This window comes from Emys orbicularis, chromosome 2 (genome assembly GCF_028017835.1).
Source record: "Emys orbicularis isolate rEmyOrb1 chromosome 2, rEmyOrb1.hap1, whole genome shotgun sequence".
NCBI lineage: Eukaryota > Metazoa > Chordata > Testudines > Emydidae > Emys > Emys orbicularis.
Genome location: NC_088684.1, coordinates 225,422,090 through 225,447,254, shown reverse-complemented (window position 1 = coordinate 225,447,254; position 25,165 = coordinate 225,422,090). Strand labels below are relative to the sequence as shown.

The window sequence follows — 25,165 nt, the reverse complement described above, 5'->3', positions numbered from 1 at the left end:
ACACCTCATAGGATCAAGCCCTCAGTCTTTATTCCAGTAGACCTCCCACTGAAGTCATCTAGAGTTTTAACTGAGCAAGGGCTGAAGGATTTTGCCCTCATTTTGTACAAATGAAAAAAATATATCAACCCCTCCTCCCCACTGTGTATTTGAAAAAAGAATTGATTGTAGAGGACACAGATATTTATGATCCATGTCATAATCCCAAGAATGTGATGCAATCACAGTGATGATGGTATTCTTAGGTCACAATGATAATGGTTACACTTAGAATGACCATGGAAAACTAGACACTGTATCTCACTTGTGGCTTGCAAAATGAGGTAATACTGGGAAAAAGGCAGGGCAAAGTGCTTTGCCTTGGAGGCCTGTTTATTTTCTGCCACTTCAATTTTATCTCCCCATTTCCCCAAGCAGTGATGGATGTGAGCTGGTGACCACTTAAGTGCTGGTGATCAAGATTGGTTTGTTTGTGTTTTCACTGTTAAGCTGTCAAAGCATTCACATCAAGGGACTGAAGGACAAAATGCAATAGTCACAAGTACCCGCATTAAAGGGACATTTTCATCAATGTCTATTAAAAAAAACAAAAAACAAAACCAAAACAAAAAGAACAGAAGAAGAGCTAGGCAATGGAATGAAATGACAGCCAGTAGTGCTATAGGAATTCTGAGAACCACTCCAGTCTTTCTAATCCTCAAACACTTCCAAGAACAAAGGGGGAAAGAGTTCCGTGGGGCATTCCACCTTCATGTGCAGGAAGCGGCTGGCATGGCAGGCTCCAATCATTCGTAGATCTGTCACTTTCATCAGCAGTTTTGGCCAAAAGTGTGCAACGTGATGTTTTCTGTAATTAATGTAGTGTTCAAAGGCCAGGAGGAAACCTTCTTGACATTTTTCTATCCTCTCAACACTGAGGAGACCTGGGCGATCTGTAGGTAAAAAGAAACACGATGAATGTATTCATTTACAATAATAAATTCCTAATCAAAATCAAGAGAGGAAGGATGACCATGTAAGAAAGGCACTGGACTGAGACTCAGGGCATCTGTATTCAAATCCTGGCTCTGTCATAAACTTCCCATGTGTCCTTGCTCACTTAATCTCTCTGTACCCCAAAGATAGTAATGGTTCCTTCCTCCTACTCTTTGTCTGTCTAGTCCACTTAGAATGCAAGCTATTCAGGCAGGTACAGTCTCTTATTATTGGTATGTTCATTTCCTAGCGTAATGGAGCCCTGATCTCAGCTGGGGTTCCAGGTGTTACTGTGTTACAAATAATTATGAATAAAAACTTCCTTCATCAAAAATCCCCCCCCCCACACCTCTAAATTACAATTCTCTCCTGTTTTTGTTTTCCCTTTCAGCGGCAGACCTACAACTGTGACCCAAGAAGCCCTCAATGCCAGCTGGCAAGAGGGATATAGAAATATCCTGATTCTGCTATGTACATTCTAGTTCACCAAAGAATGTCACGTTAGATCTTAAATGAAACCCTGCTCACATGGTCTTTAATGCCGTTGTGAAATGTATGTACAGATACTAGGTAAGGAGTTCTGTATAGATACTGAAGATATGCTCGTAGAGTCTGCAGCAAGGTATTAGCCACCAGCAGAGATGAAAAAACTGGTTTTCTGTTAGACAAAGAGATGTTTATTCACTGGTCTCTTTGTCAGGATGTAAATCAAGCATTATAAGCCAACACAATGGATGCCCATTTACATACAAAGTCAACGAAGAGAGGTGAAGTCAACAGAGAAGAAGCAGAGATGCAAAACAAGCCACAGGTGGTTAGCCTGTACTCTGACTACCGACAAAGAACTTTGGGGATTTATGTAGAAGGCAAAGAAGACATCCCCTCATCCTGCTGACTACACCACTGTGACAATTCTTGGGGTACCCAGGACTGTGAGTCACCTTGTTCCCCCTGCGTCCAGTGTCAGTGAGTCTTGCTTGTGCTTAGCTGGATGTCAGCTTTCTAACATCACCAGCCTTGTAGCCACCCAAGCACTCTCCTCTGTGCCATGCCAGCCCTTACTGTCCTTACCGGTTAACAATAGGTGCACCCCAGTCCCCAAGTCCCTTTGAAGCATTTCCCTGTGATATCCAGCCCTTGACTACTTATAGAAACATTGTGTCTGCTGTCCCCAAAGGAACAATATGTACAGCAGCTTATAAGATTCAGCTCAGGACCAGTATTTTACTTAACACCACAGCACTGAGATATATTTATAGTGAAAACAAGAATAAGTTTATTATCAAAGTCTAGACATTCAGGAGATGGTGAGTAAGAATATTGGAAACACATGGTTACATAAAAAACAAAATCATAACATGCTTTCTAGAGACTAAACTTAACTATCAGATTAACCTCCTATCTAATGAAGGATATCTCACCCAAAGTCTTTTGCAGCTTTTCAACCAAGGTTGGCTGAGATCTTGCACCTAGGGTTTACAGGCAGTGAGTTTACATTCATGAAAACGGGATGGAGGATCCCATGGGAAGGCACAAGGTGAGCAGGCCTCCAGGAACACCTATGAACTGCACTCAGTGGTGCTGGCAATTCAGCAGACAGTGCTCCTCCCTCGAAATCAGCACTGAAGCAATGCGCCAGTCTGGCTGTGAAAATGCTTCCTTTATGAGAAAACATTTAAAGGTCACTTTCAGGAAAGAAGTTCCTATGGAAATGCCTTCTGAAATCACTATTTTACAAGCTAAGGCTTTGGAAAATAAACAGAGACTCAGACGTTTTCAGTGGAAATGTCAAATGAATGCAAATGATCAGGAAGGTCAATGTAAACCCCTGCCCTATGTATTGTTCACTACTCAAGTCTTAAAGTGGTCTCAACCCCTCCTCTCCCACAAGTTGCCAGGTCTGTCGTTGCCCATGAACCACATTCTCAGTCCTGTACGTTACAGCACCCTGGGCTAGAGCAAAAGAGCAGGACACTTAGGGCTTGTCTTCACAATGGGGTAAGTCGACCTAAGTTACACTACTCCATAAGGTAGCTGGAGTCAACGTAGCTTAGGTCGACTTACTCCAGTGTCTTCACTGCGCTGCATCGACGGGAGATGATCTGTGGTCGACTTCCCTTACTCTTCTCGAAGAGCTGGCGTGCCGTAGTCGACTGGAGAATGCTCTGCCATTGATTTAGCAGGTCTTCACTAGACCCGCTAAATCGATCTCTGCTGCATCGATCGCAGCAGCATTGATCTCCCCGTAGTGAAGCCCAGCCCTTAGAGAACTTAGCCTGAAGATGGCTGATGTCGGGCTCTCTATTTGTAAGCCAGGGAATGTTGGCCCAGACTCAGCTACATCACTGATCCCTTTCCAGCAACCAATCCACCTCAGACCTCTACACTGTTTGCACATGGTCTGAGACCAAGGCCACCGTTATCTATCATCAAGTTTTTTTTTTGGTGCTCATCCACATAGTTTCTAAGCCCCAGTGTGATGCAATAACCAAGGATTTCAGCTGCATCATTCTAGTGATGCCTTAGCCAGTGCTCCTATATTTAAAATACCCTCTGTTTTTTTTAGAGAGAGATTTGCCGCAGATACAATGAACCAGAACTTCACACGGGGTGGTTATAAAAGCTCTGGTGGTGCCCAATACGTTCTCACCTGATGACATGAGCAGCACAGCCTGGAGCAGGGCGACCTCCGTGTCATCCAGGTTAAACGAGGACAGCGACATGCCCAGGTCGAAGATGGCATCAGACACTACGCCGAGACCCCCGTTTTTCAGCTGACCCCTTGTCACTGCCATCTCCCCATTTAGTGTTAAAGTCTCACTCTCGGGGTCGTAGCGCACTGCTGCTCGGAGGGACATAATCTCCATACAGCAGCCTTTCAAAAGGATTATCTGGTCTTCACATGGCAGCTGCAGAGATTACACATGATAATGAAACAGTCTGCACTAACCAGGGTTTTCAAGCAAACTTAGTTTTGAAATACAATAAAATCCATGTTACTCTCAATAAACATCCAGGGCTGCTAAATATACTATTAACGCTGTTACACACCATACAGCTGATTGACTAAATACTCCCAAATATGAATGACACACCGCAAAAGCTAACAACTGTGTGTATTATATATTTTGCCATCCCTCTGAGTGGGTTCATTCCACCCAATTTCCATTGGAAATTAATATATCATATCATCGTAATGAAGTACTAATGGGTCAGAATTTCAGAAGACCTCAGCTCTCGTTAAGGCACTAAAATGAAGGGATCAGATTTTCAGAAGTGCTGTTCTCAATGGGGCTGCTGGAGGCTAAGCAGGTTTGAAAAGCTAGCCCAATACATTTTCATAATATCACTTTCCATTTGAAAAGCATTTTGCAAGGTTTAATCGACAAATTAATACTATCAGTTGTTTCTTTGATTACAACAATACTGCACCTCTTACTTTTCTGACCTAGGAATAGGGGAGGAAATGATCACACATGGGAAGAACTATAATTGTGGGCTGGTTTTTAGTAAAAGTAGTAAAACAAATATTGTCTCTAGAGGAGATTTTAAAAAATGCCTAAGTGGTTGGGACTTGTGCTCCTTATTCCTTTAATCACTTTTGAAATCTCCCCCTGTAATATTTTGGAAACCATCAAGCATTTAATAAGAGACAATGAGCCAGATTCTGCTTTCAGCTATAGGAATGTGACTCAGTTGCCTTTAGTGGTATGCTGGTGTGACTGACAGCAGAATTTGCATCATTATCTTCAAGGCATGTTGCAAGGCTCATCTTTTTCCCAGGGTTTGAAAATGGTGGGAGGAAGTGTAGGGAGTGAGAGGGAATTGTAATGCCAAAGATGGGGAACTATTTGAGCAGGATTTGTTGGAGGGTAATTCCTGAATTACTGCACTTAGGTTGTATTTATATGTTATTTCTAAGGTGCCTGCATAGTAGGAATAGGTGCCCTTTTTAGCATTTCTATAAAACTATCTAGCTACATAAATAAATGATAATGAAAGAAGAGTGAAATCTCCAAGACTGTTTTGAAGATGTCACTGTAAGTCAACAGCAAACATGACGTAGATAATTACGTGAAGATGAAGCTAAATCCTAATTGGGTTCTAGAAAGGAGAAAATCTGTTTCATTTTTGGTTCACATTAAGATATGATTTTTTCACTTTGAATCTCAAGTGAAGTAAATGTGTGTTTTTGGCAGTTGTGCACTCACTCGCATAATGATTACATTTAATCTGGTAGAAAAACGTACAGCGTGGATGATGGACAATTGGCTAACAGAGGCAAAAGCAGTGTTCTATAGGAGAAGAGTTTTAAACATGGAGCCAGCGAAAAAGAGAAAATTGACTAGGACTGCACAGTTATTTTTGCTGTGTGGCCAGTGTCAGGTCTAAAGTGTTAGATACATACGGAAAATGACATGTCCCAGTCAGGGCAAGTCAGCTTCCTTCTGCATCAAGCTCAGCAGTTGCACATAGATGGGCTGCATGGGGAAAGCGGCAGTTTAGCTTCCCAAAGGAAGTGCTGTGGTTTGGCTGCTGAGATCCAGTAAGGGAGGAGAGAAGGAGAAAGAAAAAAAAGGACAAAGAAAGCAATTATATAAAGATGGTAAATGGGAGACAAATGCAGAGAAAAAAGAGAGAGGGAAAGAAAGGGGGGGAAACAGAGAGGGAATAAAGAGAAAAATGAGAAATGTCTGGAGAGACAAGGAAGGAGGAAAGGAACAAAGAGAAAAAGCACAGGATAGGGAGATGCATAGAAAAAATTTGTTTTTATAGAAAAAAAAAGTAAATAGTGGGATATAACATGAGCAAATAACTCATTATTTTTTCCACTGATCTAATAAACAAAGAAATTCCTTTACCCTCCCACCTCTCACGTAACCCCCTTGTAACTTCTTTATGGTGCACCTTTTCCCATAAGCCCGAAGGAAATACTGCACAGGCCATGGTTGAAGGGACATTGCTAAGTTAAATTGTGTCCAAAAAGTAGGCTTTGTAAAAATAAGGTTTTACCAAACTGAAGACGAATAGAAATGGTTCCTTGACTTAATTTGTTTAAAAAATACCACAATTTTATTTTTCTTAAAGAAACAAACACCCTCAGTGCTTGTAGTAGCCTGCACACTGTAGCATATCATGATTGGGTCTGATGGAAGTTGAGAGGCCACTCTGGCAAGTTTTAGGGACTTGTTTCTTTTAGCTCTTTTCCCCCTTAAAAGGGCAAGAGAGATGGGCATAGAAAATAACCTGCAATTCGTCAGAAAGCATGTAACCTCCTGGCGGCTGGAGCCCAGCCCCCGACAATGAAAAATAATTCCTTGTCTATTTCAAATATTCCCTTCCCCCACTCCCTCCCAGCTCTATTCTTCCCCTCTATACCTTCCCTGTCTCTACCCTTCTTGGCCTATCCATTGCTCCCCTGTTTTAACCCTCTTCAGTTCTTCCCCTATTTCCTCACCTATCTCCTTATTGCTGGGCAGGGCTTGGATCCTACCTCTGTATGCAATGAGCCTGCCTGACAGACCAGGTAGGATCCTGCCTGCCAGGGCCAGGACTGGCTTCCTCCTAGCCTGCCTGGAGCACGGGCTATCCACGCTGCAGTTGATGTTGGCACTGGCATCAGGACTCTCATCTTCCAGCAGCAATGTATGCCCACCAGAGATTGGGGCTGCAGCTACAGTTGACTGTGAATGATGAGCTCATCTCACTGGGCCCCCTGCTGGCCACAGATATGAACTTGGCTGCTCACAATTTGATTTTGAGACTGAAGTGACCTAAAACTGCATTGGCAAAACTCAGCACAGTCTTAGCCAAACTGGGACCATTGACAACTCTGATACCATGCTACTAACCCATGAGCCTCTGAAACTGGGACTGACTAGCAGGTGCCCAGTCTCTTTTCATTGTCCAAGCTGAGGGAAGTGCAATAGGGAAACAATAAAAATACAGTGTGCATCCCCTCTTGCAGCAGGCAGGGCATGGGGGAAAAGGGCCATGGCCCTTCCCTGCTCTGTCTCTTTTGCAGAGGTTAGCTGCACTGTCAGTTCTGGCCCCATGACAGCAGGGACTGTGATTGTGTCTGAACTTTGTGCAGGGGCCGACTGGAGAAGGGAAGGGCTTTTCCTCGCAAACTGATTCACAGCCAGAGTCTGGCCCAGGCAGGATTATTTGTAACCGAAGTAAAGACACCTGCATTTTTTAAAAAGTGAATCATTTTAGCCAGACTATGTCCCTTTCAAATAAGTACTAACGTTTGCCATTCCCATTCCTTTATTCCACATCCGTGGCCACATGAGAAGGCAGCTCTTCCGGGCCTTCGTATTCACTGTGAATGGTTTCTCATTCTATTGTCAGATATTGGTGTCTGCAGGAGCAAAGTTTAAAAGGTGGCTCAGCTGCTAGGGAGGCCTGACCTAGCCAAAACGTGTAACATACAAAGGTTGTGCCCCACAACTCCTGGCTCATTTTCTTCATGCTTTCCACTCGCTTAAACTGTGAAGCATGTGGGCCCTGTGTGGCAGGAGGGGTAGGAGATGTCAGATGGGCATTGCAGCCTGTTGTCTGATAGACCCGGTTTCCTAATTAAAAAGACTGCCTTGGAATGTCACTGCAACTTCCCACCACAAACACTAAATTGATGCAGACAGCTCCCCTCAGACACTGGAGTGCTGCAGGGGCCTCCCTTTGGATTTTTAGATCTTCATACTTGGCCATTGTTTCATGCTTTCTTGGCTGACAGAGCCAATCCTCAGGTTAGCCAGGGAGAGCTATTAACAGTGTGCCAGCTATTGATACTTACCGCACCCTCTTTTGTAGGTGCCAGGGGAGGCAGAGGGCATTACCTGACATAACAGCTCTCCTTGACTAACCTTAGAGACTGAGCTGTCAGCCACGGAAGAGCACAATGGTGTGCCTGCCTTGAACTTCTTCCCTGACTGATGTTCAGTCAATGGGGGAAGAAGTGGTTCCCATGTTTGGATTTTGGATGATCTTCCTGAGCAGGCTCACTGTCATTTCCAAGGTCATTCTCTTGGCATATAACCAGTGGGGTCAAGTGCTGTTCTGCAGGATGGGATAGTAGGGAGGCTGTCGGCCGCTGCTGCAGAACTTCCATGGCTGTGGATCCCAGGGGACTCTCAGATGTCAAGGTTATTTTCCAGTCGATTCAGCCCAGAATTTAAGTTAACATTTTTTTAAGTAAAGAGAACAATAATCATCATTGTCTACTGCTCTCAAATTTACATTCATTCCCGATTTGCACCAGTGTGACTGAGATCAGAATAGGGCCTATGCATGTCCTAATTACACTAAAATTTAATTTTAAATATTCCTCTTACAGTATATCTCACATTTGAATATCCTTCTGGAGTGAAGTGTTATTAGTTGCCTCCACTCTTTTGGAGTGTACATCTAACTTACATTTCACTCGTGGTGATGTGTGAGGGACAGATTGTGGCATGGGTTTTTGCTGACATCCCATCCAGTACAAATGAGCCAGTGCGGGAGGTATCTTACTCCTGGATTCAGGAAGGAACTTAAAGCACATACTTAACTCCATCCCTACGTAGGAAAGCATTTAAGTAAATGCTTAACTTTAAGCATGTTCTTAAGTCCCAGTGGGTTAATGGGCCTTAAGCACTTGCATAACTTTAAGAAAATACTTAAGTGCCCTTCTTGATAGGGAAGATTTATTGATTTTGCCACTGGTTTAGGCCCATACAAAACCACAAAAAGGGGATTTGGTTGATCATAGGAAACAGGAAATTAAATGACACTGAGATGATTTTTATCCTATTTTTTATTCTTCTAAGCCATCTGATTTAAAACAAAGTGAACTGGTTAGTAAGGTCTTACCTCTTCACTTCATTCTTGCATGGTTCAAGTCAACAGGAAGTGGTGGGATTTTATGAGGCTCAGATATAATTTTGAGTGTTTTCATGTCACAATGACACTACTTTCTATTGTTTCTCTTGACAGGTGCATTTAGAATAGCATAAAGTAAAAAAAAAAAAAAAAAAGAAAAAAGAAATTCTTACCTCACAAAACATAGGCAACTTTTTGGCAAAATCCACCACTCTTGTAATTGCTGGTGTGATAATTTTTGTAAACTGGCTGAAGGCTTCTAAATCCACTTTCCCACTTTCTGGGGCATTAACCATTGGTGCTTGCCCAATATCTTCTGGCTAAAGATATTAAGAAATACATTAAAAGGGAAAACTTGTTTCATTCAAGTCATCTTTCATAATTTTTTATAATATGGTAGGGATTATATATAAAGTCCACCACTCTGTTCCTATGAAATTAAACAATAACATTAACCATTATTTATGCAGGACCTATAGGGGCATTTTTTCTAAAACAAGCCATAAAATGTGCAGCTGTCTGTAAAATAGGTGATTACATAAAGAAATGGGTGATCAGTGTGCCATTACACCCATTTTGTGTGGGCAGCTGCATATTTTACACATGCAATTACCTGTTTGTGTCTATGCATATTTCGTGGGAGAAGTTTAGGTGTTTCTGCTTGGAAATTTAGGGCTGATCCTGCCTCCTTCCACTGCTCAGCACCTTCAACCTCCCCTGAAATCAAAGGGAGTTGAAGATACTCATTACCTCCTACCTAGAAGATGCTCAGCACACTGTAGGACTGGACTCCTTGGCCCACCCAGTGTTATAATGTTATAACATCACAAAGAACACAAGCCAACTGCCAAGACCTATTTACAGAGGTGAGCTAACATGACTGAGACTAGGGATGGGCTGAAATTGGAGCTAGTTTGGATCAAACAAGAACTCCCTAAACATTTGCTCATTTAGGCTGAAATTTGTTCCTCTGCAGGGCTTCAGCACAAGGCTTATGCAACATGTAAGTCCTATTTTGAGGATTTTAGTGGGACTTATATGATGTATAAACTTTATCCTGAAATCCTGCAGAGGGGTGAATTTCACTTCAGTTGAATTTAGACTTGCATACTTTCTTCTGTTTTTTAAAAAACCCACACATATCCAAAGCTGTTCTTCTGTGTTCAAAGTAAGGCTTTGCAATTGCAAAAGACCTGCCAAACACTATGTGGAGGGAGCATTTTGTTCCATTACTAAGTTTAAAACTGCACAGGAGTTAGAGAAGAACTCCTTCAAGACAGTTGAGGTGTATGAAATTTACAGAAGTAGCTTTGAACAGTGATGCTGAAACTGCTGTTTGAATAATATAAATAACACAGGCTTAATAGGTTTTGTTAAAAGCAAAATGTCAAAGATTTTCCTACAGTTCTGCCATCAGTCAAAATCAAAATCTAACTTCTGTCAGAAGAAAAACTGGTGCTCTGTATAAAGCACATAAGCATCTGATTTGTAAAGAATTGGGAAAACCACATGTTATGTAACTCAACATACTAATGCAACGGAGGTTAGGGGGAAAAAATTTAGTACACAGTGTCCATGTTCTTGCCCTTTTAAACCAAACCAAACTGCAAAGTTTGCTACATAGTAATTTCAAAAACAACTGCGTCACTCTTTGCATATTCATTGTCTTTGTGTTATCTTCTTTATGTCCTGACACAACAGTGTGTGACCGTACATATAGAAATATGTGATCCACAGTTGGAACTGAGTAAACATCAAAAAACCAATCAGCTGACTCAAATGCAAAACTTCCTGAAGTGGGCTTAATGATGGCTAAAGATTTGTGCAGTGGAGTACGCTGCAGGTGTCTGTGCTTATAGATATGAGAATTTCCACTTGGAGGTCATTCTATGGTCTGGTGCACCTTGGACTGAAGTAGGTTTCACTTTCCTTTGAGGCCCTTTGGTATTTGTGACATATGACTTTAATCACTCTTGTATGCTTCAGGAGTATTTGGTATTCTGCATTCATTTCCTTTACAATTCAAATTTAGAAAAATAATCAGAAATGAAACAAACCCCTTTTAAGCGCTGAGCATCACAAACTTCCTTTTATTTTCTAGGCCGAATCTCAGTTATAGCTTATTCAATAGATAGACCTTTCCCCTGAAAAGGTCCCCAGGGACCTTCTATATTTTGCAATCCCAGTGATGTAGTATATGTATTATCCTGTTTTTGCCGAGCTTAATTCCTCCTCCCAGCATTTTTTTTTGTTTAAATAAATGTATTCATTTTTGAACAAAGGGGCAATAAAAACACAATTTTTAAAAAATCTGATTTTTGTGTTATTACCTGAAGCCACGCTGGATATCAGTCCATATGTGGAGAAGTGTGTCTGAATACACATGCACACACAAAGACTTTATTTATATTATGGACTGACACCAGCGTATCAGGAGTGAGACGTACTTTCTATGTTTCCTTACTCTACCAAAACAGTGGGATCCAACTGCTGTGTCTGTTACTCAATATCATTCTGGTTCCCGTTTTAGCGGCACAGTTTGATCAGATGACCAGATGCACAGAAGTTGGCAATCACTAATTATGAGATTCATGTGATTTTTCATACAGTTCACCAGTCAACATACAAACAAATCTGGGGGAACAGTGCTGGGAGGAGGCTTATGAGGGAATAAAAGAAACTGGCAACAAAAGCAGAGTACAAGGTTAGAGTTCCTACCAGAAATTTCCGTTTTTGTTTCCAGTGACTTCCTTGTGCATTGGTGGCCACATGTGCTTCAGTGACAATTTTGATCAGCTCCCATTCCTCGTCTGTTGGCTCGGGTCTGTGCCCAATTGTTTTTTGTAGCTCCTCCCGACGTCTCTTCTCTCGGTTTTCTTCTATCAGCTTTCTTTTTGCTAACCGCTTGCTGTCATCCAGCACCACTATCAAGAATAAAAACAAAATAAAAAGTAACAAAATGGACGCCTGCTCTTGGGATTGTCTGAATTTTAGTCTGACCTATGCCAGATGTGCTGAAAGAACTAGAAACAACTTGACAAGGCAGTTGGTGAAGAGGTCTATCAGCCAGCCTGGTAGGCAGCAGGGCTAGTCTTTCTTACCTCCACACTTATCTCTCTAGATCCTGAATGATTTACTTACACATGTGCTTAACTTTATGCACTGAGAGTAGTGCCATTGTCTCCAATGGAGTCCCACTATCGTCAATGGAGTCCCTTTATGTTCAATGGGACCGCTCACAGAGTGTAAAACTATGCAAGATTGAGAGTAAATTGGACCCCCCCATCCACTTGTTACTGTATTCCAAGCTAGAAAATGAGGGGTCTTTCTTTTTCCTTAAGAAAGAAAAGAAAAGAAAACAAAAAAACAGCCAAGCCAATGCTCATGTTACAGTCTCATAAACTGACATGAGGTAAAATGGGAAGCAAGAATATAATTGCGTAGAGCAGTGATTCATAAACTGTGAGTCGGGACCCCAAAGTGGGTCGCGACCCCATTTTAATGGGGTCACCAGGGCTCGTGTTAGACTTGCTGAGGCCTGGGGCCGAAGTCCCACTGCTCAGGGCCAAAGCTGAAGCCCATGCTTCAACCCTGAGCAGTGGGGCTCAGGCTACAGTCCCCTGCCCTGGGGCTGAAGCCCTTGGGCTTTGGCTTTGGCCCCATACCTGGGGCAGCGGGGCTTAGGCGGGCTCAGACTTTGGCCTCCGCTCCTGGGGTCGTGTAGTAATTTTTGTTGTTAGAAGCAGGTCATGGTGCAATGAAGTTTGGGAACCCCTGACCTATACCAATTATATGAAATTGGATGTGGGCAAACAAAATTATGGAATGAGGCAGGGCTCCAGAGATTGCCTGCAGAAGTGGGGTGTGTATCTAGAGACCCAAGCAACATCTGAGCCAAGGTGTCGCAGGGTTTGAGGGTCACAGAGGCACTATAGAGGAATATTATTGTTGCCTTGATAGAATCTAGCTTCTCTTCAGCCTCCCTATTTTGATCTCTATGAGACCTCACTTTCCTAGAGTACAAAAGGGAGCAAGTGATGACAGCAGTTCAAGTCTATACCATGGCAGAATGTAAAGCAATAAAATATTCAAAGTCCCCTTCAAGAGGAGTTTGAGAGGCCAGTCTACATAATACAGTCAGGCTCTCTAAAGGACTATCGACCAGATCAAAATACACCCCTCTTCCAAAGGGAATAGCCCTAGTCTATATGGACAGCTCCAGAGGATTCCTCCGCTTTTGCTCATAGCTTCCCCGAGCTGCAGGGTTAGATTAAGTCCCACCATTGTCCACAGGACTCCAAATATCCTCAGTTTAACTGATAGGAAACTAGACAATTTCCCATTGGTGCAATCTGGGAAAGCAACGAGCAGCAGTAGAGGCATTAAAGTTTGCAGACAGAGTTCACGAAGATAGTACTACCTCTGTTTCAATTTGCCTCATATTGACAGGTTGCAGACAACGGGCCAGAATTTAAATTTTGTAAATGACATTAAATTCTGCATAATTTGATGGCACTTGTTTGTGAAAGCTTTCTACTGACCATGAGCAAAGGTAATTTTCAAACCTAAATGCAGGATTTCATTTCAAGGAAGTTATTGCAGAAAATGTGTTTTAACTGCAAGTGCTGGTTTTCCTATAACAAACTCCTAGTTGCCTCTAGACCAGCGGTTCTCAAACTGCGGATCGGGACCCCAAAGTGGGTCAGGACCAGTGGTGAGCTGGAGCTGGTTTGCACCGGTTCGCAAGAACCGGTTGCTAAATTTAGAAGCCGGTGTAGAACTGGTTCCTAAAGGGGCGGGCGGGCAAACTCCGGTCCCCGGGCCACATCCGGCCCACGGGACCGTCCTGTCTGGCCCGCCTGAGCTCCCAGCTGGTGAGGCTCCCCCGGCCCCTCCCCCGCTCCCCCCCCCCCACTCGCAGAGCAGCCAGAGCCCTGGGGAAGCGGCGGGACTCCCGCGGCTATTTGAAGGGCCTGGGGCTCCCTGCTTCTACCGCCCCTTCTACCGGGGAAAGGCGGGGTTGGGTAAGCGTGGGAGTCCCGGGGGTCTGTCGGGGTGGTGGTGGATGGGGTTGGGGCAGTCAGGGGACAGGGAGTGGGGCGAGTTGGGTAGGGGGTGGAGTCCTGGGGGGCAGTTAGGGTGGGGGGTCCTGGGAGGGGGTGGTCAGGGGACAAGGAGGGGGGGGGGGATTGATGGGTTGCGGGTTCTGAGGGGGGCAGGACGTGGGTTGGGGTCGGATGGGTGGGTGGCGGGGGCGAGACAGGCATGTGGGGCTTATACTCACCGCGCGGTTCCCTACCGGGTCTTCGGTGGCACTTTGGCGGTGGGGGGTGTGTGTGTCTTCACTCGCTCCGGGTGAAGGACCTGCCGCCAAAATGCCGCCAAAAGCCCGGAGCGAGTGAAGACCCCTCTGCCACCGAAGTGCCGCTGAGGACCCGGTAGGGAACCGGTTCTTAGGATTTTGGGAGCTCATCACTGGTCAGGAACCCAATTTAATGGGGTCACCAGGGCTGGTGTTAGACTTGCTGGAGCCTGGGGCCAAAGCCTAAGCCCCACCGCCTAGGGCCAAAGCTGAAGCTTGTGCCCCACTGCCCAGGGCTACAGTCCCCTGCCTCGGGGCTGAAGCCCTTGGGCTTTGGTCCCCCTTCCGGGGCAGCGGGGCTCGGGCAGGCTCAGACTTCAGCCTCCGCTCCTGGGGTCATGTAGTAATTTTTCTTGTCAGAAGGGGGTTGTGGTACAATGAAGTTTGAGAACCCCTGGTATAGAGGTTGACTAAGTTCTGTGAATTCACAAAGATGATAAATGACCTGGAATATTATTTGGTCATATAAATTTCCACCACTAACAATTCCCCTCACCCGTATTCCTGTAGGCTTTTCTAATCTTTTTTAAGTCCAGTCCTAGTGAGACATATCGCATTAGACAGCCCTAGAGATGGATCACCTCTGTTTATCCACAGAGAGCAAAATCCTTCTTGCCCTACTCACATGAGTTGTTCAATTTAAATAGATTGAACTATTCAAGTCAGAAAAGAGAGCAAGTTTTGTCCATAACTGGTACCACACAGGGAGCAGCAACGCTTCCTGTACCATGTCCCAGTAATATGGATCAATTCTAAATTGGAAGGGTCACCTCTACTGGTAGAGGGAGAGTTTGGCTGTCATGCTCATTCACTCCTCTACTGGGACTATCAGCTAATGGTGGTGTTGACATCTGTTAACAGGAACCAAACTGAGATCAATATCTCATTTTAAATAGCCACTAAACAGCCAATGGTAGTAACTTTTGGTCATTGCCAGTCTAGGCTGGATCTGAACTGGTGGCCTAGAGCCATCCAGTCCCCTCTCATGCTGTTTTCACTGGGAATGATGAAATGACAGGTACTTCATTCTAGTCAGCACCTCTGTGCTTCCATGTATATGTAAAACATTATAATTCCTATTAGGACAAACAAATTTAGCACATTTTAGTTATGTAATTGCTCCTTAATGGGTCTTTTCTCACTTTGTTTTTCTGCAGGGGATTACACTGGTAACAACCATTAACTAATGCATGGGGGGATTTATGTAAGTTACTCCCATTTATACTAATTGAAGTTATGGTGTAAATCCCCTGTGCAATGATGGGAAAACAAGACCCCTAAGGGTTAATCTTGCAGCCATATGTCCTGGTTCTCTAGAATTCGAGTAGCACTCTCTCTCAGAACATACGTTCTTTATTGCCAAAAATAAAATAAACAACTACAGGATGACTCATACAAAGACATTCAACTTCACATTCTGCAGAAATTTCTAAACAAGATGTTTTTCCAGCAAGGCATCTATCCAAATGGATTCCCTCTCCCACACTAGAAATTAACATCCTTCATGTTACATAATGTGGTTAAGGCCAAGAGAAGGTCCAATCTATCATAAGTAAACAAAATATTACCACCCTATGATAGAAATAGTTTGGTATAATAATAAGCATAATTTCCAAAGACTACATTATAAAAGGGAAAAATTTCTGGTGGCTCTGTTATGTTCAAGCAATCTTCACCAGTCAATACATTTTAAACAAAGAGCAAAATTAAAAGAAGAAAAAAGAAATCTACTTACAATCTGTTGCCATGCCAACATAGATGCATTTTTTGAAGCGACATTCTTGACACTGGTTTCTTGTTACTTTGTCTATCACACATTTTCCTTCATATTTACAGGAATAGGTTGGATGGAGATTTTTCTGAATGGTTCTTCTAAAAAATCCCTAAGTGGGAAAGAAAATTCAGGAAGCATTAGTGTTCTGTTTTTTTGGTTTTGAAAGGTACTTGGACTTGGTACTGATGCAAACATGTATGCAAGGTGGAATATTGTGTGTCATAAGTTCTAGGATATTTAATGAGTACATCAATCCTCTAATATAGGCTCCTTACTTTGTTGGGTTGCGAGAAACATTTCCCCCTAAAATTAAAACTAGAGATAGACCTGAGATGTAAAATTCAGATCCAAATATGGGTGGGGTACTGTTCAGATGCAGGGTGTTAGGTTTGCCTCTTTTTGACAGAGGTACCAATTGTAGTATTTGCATCTAAACTCAGATTCGGAACCACCCACAAAGTGTGTTCAGAGCTGGTGTTTTCGAAGAGTCCTATTATAAACACAGAGGCCAAGTAAGGAATTCTGATCTGCATCCAGGTTGAGATTCAGACCTCCCAAAAGCCCAAGAGCATTTGAATCTGGGGGTTTGATTCAGGCCCATCTCTAAATTAAAACATTTATTTCTGACTAAAGGGAAACATCTGCTTGTGTGCAAGATGCTTGTGTGAAAGTAATTAAGGCTACCTAGAGAATTAAAAACAAAAACATGCAACAGTAGCATTTTGCCAGAGCTAAACAAAACTTGCCCATCAGAAGTTTTAAGCTCAAACCTAAATATTGAACCCACAATTTTCAAGTGGACCATAAATCTGAGGAAATGAGTACACCCTTACCTATGCATACCTTTGTAGTCAGGACAAAATGTCACATGTAAGATTATCACCACCGATTGCAGTATGAATTTGGGGCCTGCTGGCATAAATTGATGTAGCTCCACTGACATCAATGATTTACATTAGCTGAGGATCTGATTTCTAAAGAAATCAGATACAGCCTTCTCTCTGAAAGTTAAGGACCTGAATCTGCTATCATTAAAGTCAACAGGAGCTTTGCCATTGACGTTAAAGACAGCAGGATCAGGCCCTAAAAGGGTATGCAACTACAGTTGGGGCAATCCACATGGGAGCCAAGCAAGATGTTCAGATCTGTATTTGATTCCAAATCTCTCCATAGTCTGAGAACAGTTTGGGCCTGCCTCTAGCTACCACGCACATTATGGACCTAAAAAACCTGAAGCACTGAGTCTCAGTACCCCAGGCAGTTGACTCAGTGTCACAGGGCTTGAGCGGGGGAGCGGGGGGGGGGCTATAAATTGCAGTGTAGATGTTCGGGCTTGGACCAGAGCCTTGTCTCTGAGATCCACCCAGAACTCAGTTTCCATCCGAAACCCGAATGTCTACACTGCAATGTTTAGCCCTGCAGCCCAAGACTTCCGAGTCTAAGTCAGCTGACCTGGACCAGCCATGGCCATGCCGTGGATCTTTTATTGCTGTGTATACATACCCTAAGGCTCTGACCATGCAAAGACCTGCACACGTGCTTAATTTTTTTGTACAGTGGGTGAAATTCAGTGGAGTCAGGATTTCACCCAACGAGTAGTCTTTTAGGTGTAACATCACAAGGAAAAAGGTGCGTTCTTAACTCAAGTTAGCTAACTCTAAGTAAAATCCTAGCGAAGACAAGGCAGTTTGTAGCATTCACATGAGTTAACAGGTTGAGTTAAAGTTATGGGGGAGCCTAATCTTTAACTCAACCCGTTAACTCATGTGAACACTAAAAACTGCCTTGTCTCCATAGAATTTTACTTCAGGTTAGTTAACTCGAGTTAGCTAGCTTGAGTTAAGAACATACCTTTTTTCCCTAGTGAAGATCAGGCTTTTGAAGTCAATGGAACTCTTCACAGTGCATAACATTACGCATGCTTGGAAGCCTTTGCAGCATCAGGGCCTGTGGGCATGAGCCAAAGCCCACTGACGTCAATGGAAAGGCTTCCACTGTCTTCTTTGGGCGTGGGATCAGACCCCAAAACAAATAACTGGATTTGAACACATTCTCAATCCCATAGTGAATGCACATTTTAATAGGAAGAGAGAGCCTGAATCTCTTCTTACTTATGCTGGTTTTGCTCTGGTGTAGCTCCATTGACTTAAGTGAAGCTACTCTTTCATTACAGTGGTATAAATGAAGAGGGATGGAGGCCAAAGAGATAGCAAGCAGCTCTGCAGATCAGCATACATTGGAACTCTGGGTAATTATGGTTAAAGGAGGAGATGGTATATGATCCCTGGGGAGCCCTAGAATGCATTGCTAAGGTTTAGCTTCCCCAAATGCTGCTTGTCGTTAGTGTGGCTTTGGCTTTATAATTTTTAACATTCTTACCCAAATAAGCTACTCAGATTCTGGTTTCTGATCCAGCCCTTTGCACTGCTCAGAAACTTTTAGTTAAAAACATTCCCATCAGCTCTATAGGATGCAAACACCAGTCACAGTCTAGCCTGTTCTTCAATGTTGGTGTTTTTTATTCTACCTATTCTTTATAATATATGTGTAGATTGATACAGATAACTAGTTACACACACAGCCAAATTTTGCCCCTTTCGGATGTGTGGGTCTTCCCTTGACTTCACTGGGAGTTGCTTAACACACATACCAGAGGGCTGAATAGGGCCCAGGAACACATTACATTATAAGGCTATGGCTATACTAGAGAGTTTACAGCGGCGTAGCTGTATTAAGTTGTGCCCTATTTTGTATTCTGGGTTTAGGGGAAGTGAGTACGTAAGAATCATTAGTTCAGTCCAGCAAACCTACTATATATAGTATATATAGGTTCTTGTCTTCTTATAAATAAGGCTGGGCAATGTTGCAGAATTTAAGAAATGATTTCAACATGAGTGTTAATGTTTTATCCTAGTACTCTTGAATTCAGCTGGTATTGCTTGTAACCTGCTGGATTTTTTTTTTTTTTTTGTTCAATAGAAAGATTTAAAAAGTATATTGTGCAGAGACTTTGGGAAAACAATGATGTTAACAACATAATATGTGTGATAAGATTGAATGGACAGACCTTGCTCTCAGTACAGAATGGGTACTATGAGCAATTGTTGTTGGTTTGTGGAAATTAACACACATGCTATTCTTGATCAGGTAATTACTAATTTGAATGGTGTTAAAAATACAAAATGTTAATAAAATATACATCTATCTATCCATCCACCTGTCGACACACATGTGACCCTAGAGTTCAGATCCAAATACTCAACATTTTTTGGGAAATAAAGATCTGCATCTGATTCCTGTGATTCACCCATCTCTTTGTATGACACCAGAGTGTGTACTGTGTGGTCCTGTCTTCTTAAAATGCCTCCTTTTCTGCAGGAAGGGAATATCTTGTTTACAGGATCTCAGTGTTATTCAATTGAATTCACTGCAGCGAAGGAGTTCTTTTAAAAGGACATGCCTGTACCAGGCAGTTTTTTACATTTGTTTGTCTGAAACAATCTCTGTCTTCATTTAAAACAAACAAACAATTGTTCATATAATTTTATAAATACAGTTCATGGTTTAAAGTATATATCATTAGTCATGATATAGAAGGTAAAATAGTAAAAGAAAAAAGCATCATTTATTAGTGGCAATAGATTCTAAAATACAGTACTTCATGTTGTGTTTGCAAGTGCCTGTGTGGGGGTTTTGTTTGTTTTTTTGTTTGTTTGTTGTTGGTTTTTTTTTTACAATAATTATCAGAGACACAGGAATACTGGCATTTGTCAAAAATAATTCATACCAACAGATGAGGTTCTTTCCTGGTGTGATTTAGCATAGCTCCATTGAAGCTAATGGAAGTATATTGCTTTGCAACAGGTAAGAATCTAGTCAAACATATTTTTAAAAATAGAAAACAGACTCCTAAAATTTAAGCTAGAAAAATATAATTGTATTGTCCTCTTTTCAGTTGTGAACTGTCTGCAAAAATACACCATATACGTGATGCATATAAGAATCAGTAACATAACCAGTCACCTGGATTATTATGTGTAAGAGATGTTCTTGTTCTCTCCTAATCTGCCTTTATATTTTATGTGACAGCCAAGTACAGTAGCTTTTATGTGACTGGAACATGAACTGGAGTGCCATTTCCAGGTCCCAACTTCCCGCCCTGGCTATTTACCTTGCATCCTTCACAAGTGATGCAGCGATAATGATACCCGGTGGCTTTGTCACCACATACTACACATAGCTCGTCCTTGTCTAAGTAACTGGGTATGTATCCTGTAAAGGAAAAGAGAAAGTGGCATGAAAACAATAAAATAATGCAGATCTTCTCTGCCTAGTCCCTACTTCTGACTTTTCATAGCAACTGATTGACACTCCTGGTTAAAAAAGTCACACTAGAAAAGTGACAGAAACATATAAAAGTAATCTACAATTTTCAAAACTGCTGTTTCAGTATCTACTTGTAACACAAGTCTACAGAGGCAAGTCAGCAACTTGTTCTTTGAATGAACAAAATATTATTTGATACAAGTAAATAGAGCATGTTTCACTTTTCAACTCAAAGTCTTAGGTAGGAAAAAATAAATGCAAGAAATACAGCAATATTTAATTTTTCTCTGTTTTGGTCTGTGTAATCTGATATGCTTGTAGCATGAAGTAAGATAGTTCCAGGTTACTTAAAAGACTCAATATCCTATCAATCAGAAATGTTTATTTACATTGTATTCCTTTCCAACTATTTTTGTAGGCACGATTCAGCATATAGCCAAAATGATATCAATCCTACTTTACATAGGTGTGTATTACTGTAACTTATTTAGTGTAGGTGGAATTTAAAACAGAACATAGTTACTCTCTATGTGAGAATCAAATATGGGTGTGTATATCTCTCTGTGAGTGGGAGAATGACACATTTTTTTCTCATTCATGTGATTTACCATACAGCCAACACCTGAAATTAACATGGATATTATTAAGTAAAACAGTTGCATTGATTGGTTCTTTTTCCATAATAACACATTAGAGTTTAGTTTTATAAAAGTATTTAAAGAATTTAAAATTAATTTTAAAAACAACACAAAACATAATTCTAAAGGTAACAAAAATATATTTTTAAACTAGGGAGAAATTTAAAACCAAAGTCAAGCATAAGACAATTAGAATAAAAGTTTTGTTCAAACAATTTAGAATTAATAGAATTCAAAATGTGTTTATTAGGAAGGTCTCTGCATAAGGATAATCCCATACAGGGATTTCCAGGAGAGATTCACTTTGTGGGAGCAATGGAAAATTGTAATAATTTCCACATGACTCTGGAAGAATTATTAAAACAAAACAAAACAAATACAAACCATATTGAACATATATACATGATATATATAGACAAAACAAGGGGTGGTTTTGGTTGTGCAAAGGGTTTGCAGTACCCAAACAAAATAAGGTTTTTATCTGCATCCATTTTATCCAAGCCTGCAAAGTTCAGGAAGGCGGAGGGGGGATTAGACAAAGGTTTTCAGTTTTGTATTGTTTCTAATATATGTAAGGGATACCATATAGCAGTGGTTCTCTACCTTTTTTCAGACTCCTAAAAATTTCAAATGGAGGTATGAATCCATGGTATGAAATCTTAGACATAATCTGCAGAGGCCCTGGACCTCAGATTGAAAACCACTGTTCTATGTTAATGGCAACTGCTCACGGACCCCTTAGACATAGTCTGCGGACCCCCATGGTCTGCGGACCACAGGCTGAAAATCACTGCTTTATAGGATCCCAGTTGAAGAGCCCCTGAGAGAGAAGTTACTGGTGCCACCTACAGGGGAAAAGGAGAAACTGAACAGAACTTTACTAGTTGACCAATGCCTGGTATTGAAGTGCTTGCCCTGGTTTTTAGAAGGCAGGATTGTTATTTCTTTTGCAAAGGTTTGTAAATATATCTTTTTAAAAATCTTTCCTGCACTGGGCATTTTTAAGGCTGGATTGTTACCAAAACTAGTCAATAAAACTGAAAAACAAATGCAATTAGAGGGACTCTTTTGGATGGAGACTTCTGTAAACATGATCCCTTCCACTTGTTTGTTGAGCCTCTTTGTGGTGTTTTGTCTTATACTAGACTGTAAGCACTTCGAGGCAGGGGCTGTGTCACTTTGTGTGTTCATACAGCACTCAGGGTATGGCTACATAGCCACTGGGAAGTGTAGTTCCCAGTGTGGGTAGACAGACATGTGCTAGTACCCTCAGACCAATAGGGCCCCAAACCTGAGTGGGGACTCAGCAGACCACCACAATGCAAATAATAAATAACAATAATCATAAAAACAATAGAAGACAGCTACTGGGGCTATGCTACAAGGTGGACTGCTGCTGGTTTCTTGTGCCTAACACATCAGAGAGGCAAGACCCAGAACTAATGAACTAGAAACTGAAACTGCTCTTTGAAAGACGACTTTAGAAAAATCAGACGGGATCTGTCCTGAGAAGAATGGGATCAGACTGGGAAGTAGGACTAAACCAAAGGCATATTGAGTTGAGATAGACCAAATGAGGGTGTTTGAGAGTTTCTGGCCAACCCCAGGGCAACTTGGGGGTTACTGATGTGCCACTTGGCATATGGAATTTGGGGAAGTTACCAAGACATTATATTAGCAAGAAACTGCTGAAAATAAAAGGTCCCAAGGGACCTAGTAAGTTGCCAAGTATTTAGGTTTAGGCCATCATTCTCACTGTGTCCAAGCTGCACACACAAAGCTCATCACAACTTCTTGATCTCTGGCTGCCTGCCCCAGAGAAGGCAGGAGCAGCTGGGGACCCATTCTAATTTACACCACAGATGCCTAATGGACCTTCTGCCAGTGAAGGATTAAAAATAGTGGAGCTCTGCTCCACCACTCCTCCTCCCCCTCCTCCTGGCTGCCTCCACATACATCATAGTGGGCTAGACCAGGAGGCAGCAGAGCTGGCGGAGAGTTCCCCTCTGCGAGGCTACTTGCTTAGGGCAGATATGGGACCATTCTTGTTATCCCTCTCTGCCTTGGAACGTCCCACTTTAAGGATCATAGCAAACTTTTTTCTACATGGCAAGAAGGCAAATGAACTGCAAGACCACGGCCTTAAAGACACACTCCAGTTTAGAAAATAAAAATGGCAATATTGAATGTGAGAACAGTCCAAAGTAAGATGGGTTGTTTGTACCCAATATTAAGTTTTCATTGTACTGATCTTAGACACGTATAACTAGACCCTACGATGTGCTAAGTGCCCTCTTCTCCCATTGATTTAAAATGTGAAATGGGGTGCTCAGAACTTTGCAGGATTATGCTCCTAGTCTACAATTCTGCAGTTAGGACTGGTGCTGCTCTTCTACTAAGGCTTGGTCTACACTTACCCCCCAATTCGAACTAAGGTACGCAACTTCAGCTACGTGAATAACGTAGCTGAAGTTTGAAGTACCTTAGTTCGAACTTACCTCGGTCCACACGCGGCAGGCAGGCTCCCCCGTCGACGCCGCGGTTCCCCCGTCGACGCCGCGGTACTCCTCTCGTCTAGCTGGAGTACCGCAGTCGACGGCGATCACTTCCTGGTTCGATATATCGCGTCCAGACCAGACGCGATAAATCGAACCCGGAACTTCGATTCCCAGCCGCCGAACTAGCGGCTGGGTGTAGACAAGGCCTAAGTCAATAAGAAATAGTGGCAGAGAATTCTTATCGCAGATTAAACTTTTGGAGAAGTGAAAGCGATCAACTCTCTTTTTTATATTTCTGCCCCAAAATCTTTGTATTCAAAAAATCTGAGAATCATATTCATTTTCTCCCAGCAACTCATTGGGCCACCAGCTACTGGGGAGCAAGAAATAGGGCCCTGAGCAGTGTTTAAAAAAATCCACATGCTCCAAGTAGGCAGGAATCTGGCCATAGGGAATGAGGGGACCTACTTAATGAATTCCTATAAATCTAAGCTTTTATTACAAAAATACATTTCTAGCCATTATGGTTGTGACGATAACCTTCCAACTGTGATCTGAGCATAAATCAGTGAAGTGTTGTCTTCCAACAGCAGCCCCCATGCTTTTTGCTATTGCTTATAGCTGGATCAAGCAGCAGGAGAGAGAAATTAATTGCTGCTACTCTAAATCTGTCAGCAGCATAGAAATTATGCATTACTGCACAGTGCTGCTCCTTGGGAAAACTGTGGGCAGCAGTAGAATGGCATTTAGATTTATTCCCAGGGAAAAATAACCCAAATAACTTAAACTGAGTTTCAGGAAGGGATAAAGGAGCAGACACCTCTTCCGTTCCCTCCCAGCAGCAGCTGCCAGGAAAGAGACAGAGGAAGGGTAGATGGAGACTTGTCTCTCACTTCGGCAGTAAATTCACATCTCTGGTGCATTTAATAATTTCTGGCTGAAAATATAATTTCCAGCGTTGGAGAAGCAGACATTGTCTGGACAGGATAACCCAGGTGTTCTGCCACCAGCATATCACAGCCAATGACAAGTCCTCTGTGAGGTTTACAGTCTCTGATCTTGATTATTGTTGCATTCCTTAGTCAGAATCTATACTCAATAGTCAAGCTGGAGCCATCCAGCACTTGCTAAGAAATTCTTAATGAAAGCAATATCTATATCACTGCGAGTTATAATATTAACCAACTTTATTCCCTGGTTATTTCAACCCAGGTGTACGGTGAGCCTGTCAACCTCATCTGACAGACACAGCACGCTGCATACAGCTTGGTGTCTGATCCTCATCATTATCCATTTATCCATCCAGTACAATTGACATTGTTCATCTTAATTCCCAACTGCAAACCTTTGCTCTGAATGGGAGAACACAAATAAATGTTAATGACCTTGACCTGTCATATGTTTGGTATTTCTCTTGCAGTCTAACAGATAACTCCATTGCCTTCCAGACTACCACCTGCCAATCTGACTAATCTTATTCTCTTGGTAAGACTAAATGCTCAGCAGAATAGTTGTCCTTACCTTAGAGTAATGTGTGTCATAATCCACTATGTGCAATCCTGTCTTCAATCCATAATACCTGAACAAATTGAGTTTTTGCCTATAGCATCTTTCTACAGGTATGGCAGGATAACTTCTCATAGGAGTTATCATGAGATAATGATAACGGCCATAGTGGGTCAGACCAAAGGTCCATCTAGCCCAGTATCCTGTCTTCTGACAGTGGCCA

General features: G+C 42.2%; 1 protein-coding gene across 2 annotated transcripts in view; it reads right to left on the bottom strand.

Moving 5' to 3' along the window:
• Nucleotides 1-690: 690 nt before the first annotated feature.
• Nucleotides 691-25,165, bottom strand: part of THRB (thyroid hormone receptor beta) — a 67,489-nt gene continuing 43,014 nt past the window's right edge. For both annotated transcript variants that reach the window (XM_065397925.1, XM_065397924.1), the window contains 6 exons: nucleotides 20,146-20,246; nucleotides 15,936-16,083; nucleotides 11,557-11,762; nucleotides 9,012-9,158; nucleotides 3,626-3,884; nucleotides 691-932 (listed from right to left, as the gene is read on the bottom strand). In XM_065397925.1, coding sequence (XP_065253997.1) covers nucleotides 691-932; nucleotides 3,626-3,884; nucleotides 9,012-9,158; nucleotides 11,557-11,762; nucleotides 15,936-16,083; nucleotides 20,146-20,246 — 1,103 coding nt within the window. The remainder of the gene's footprint in view (nucleotides 933-3,625; nucleotides 3,885-9,011; nucleotides 9,159-11,556; nucleotides 11,763-15,935; nucleotides 16,084-20,145; nucleotides 20,247-25,165) is intronic.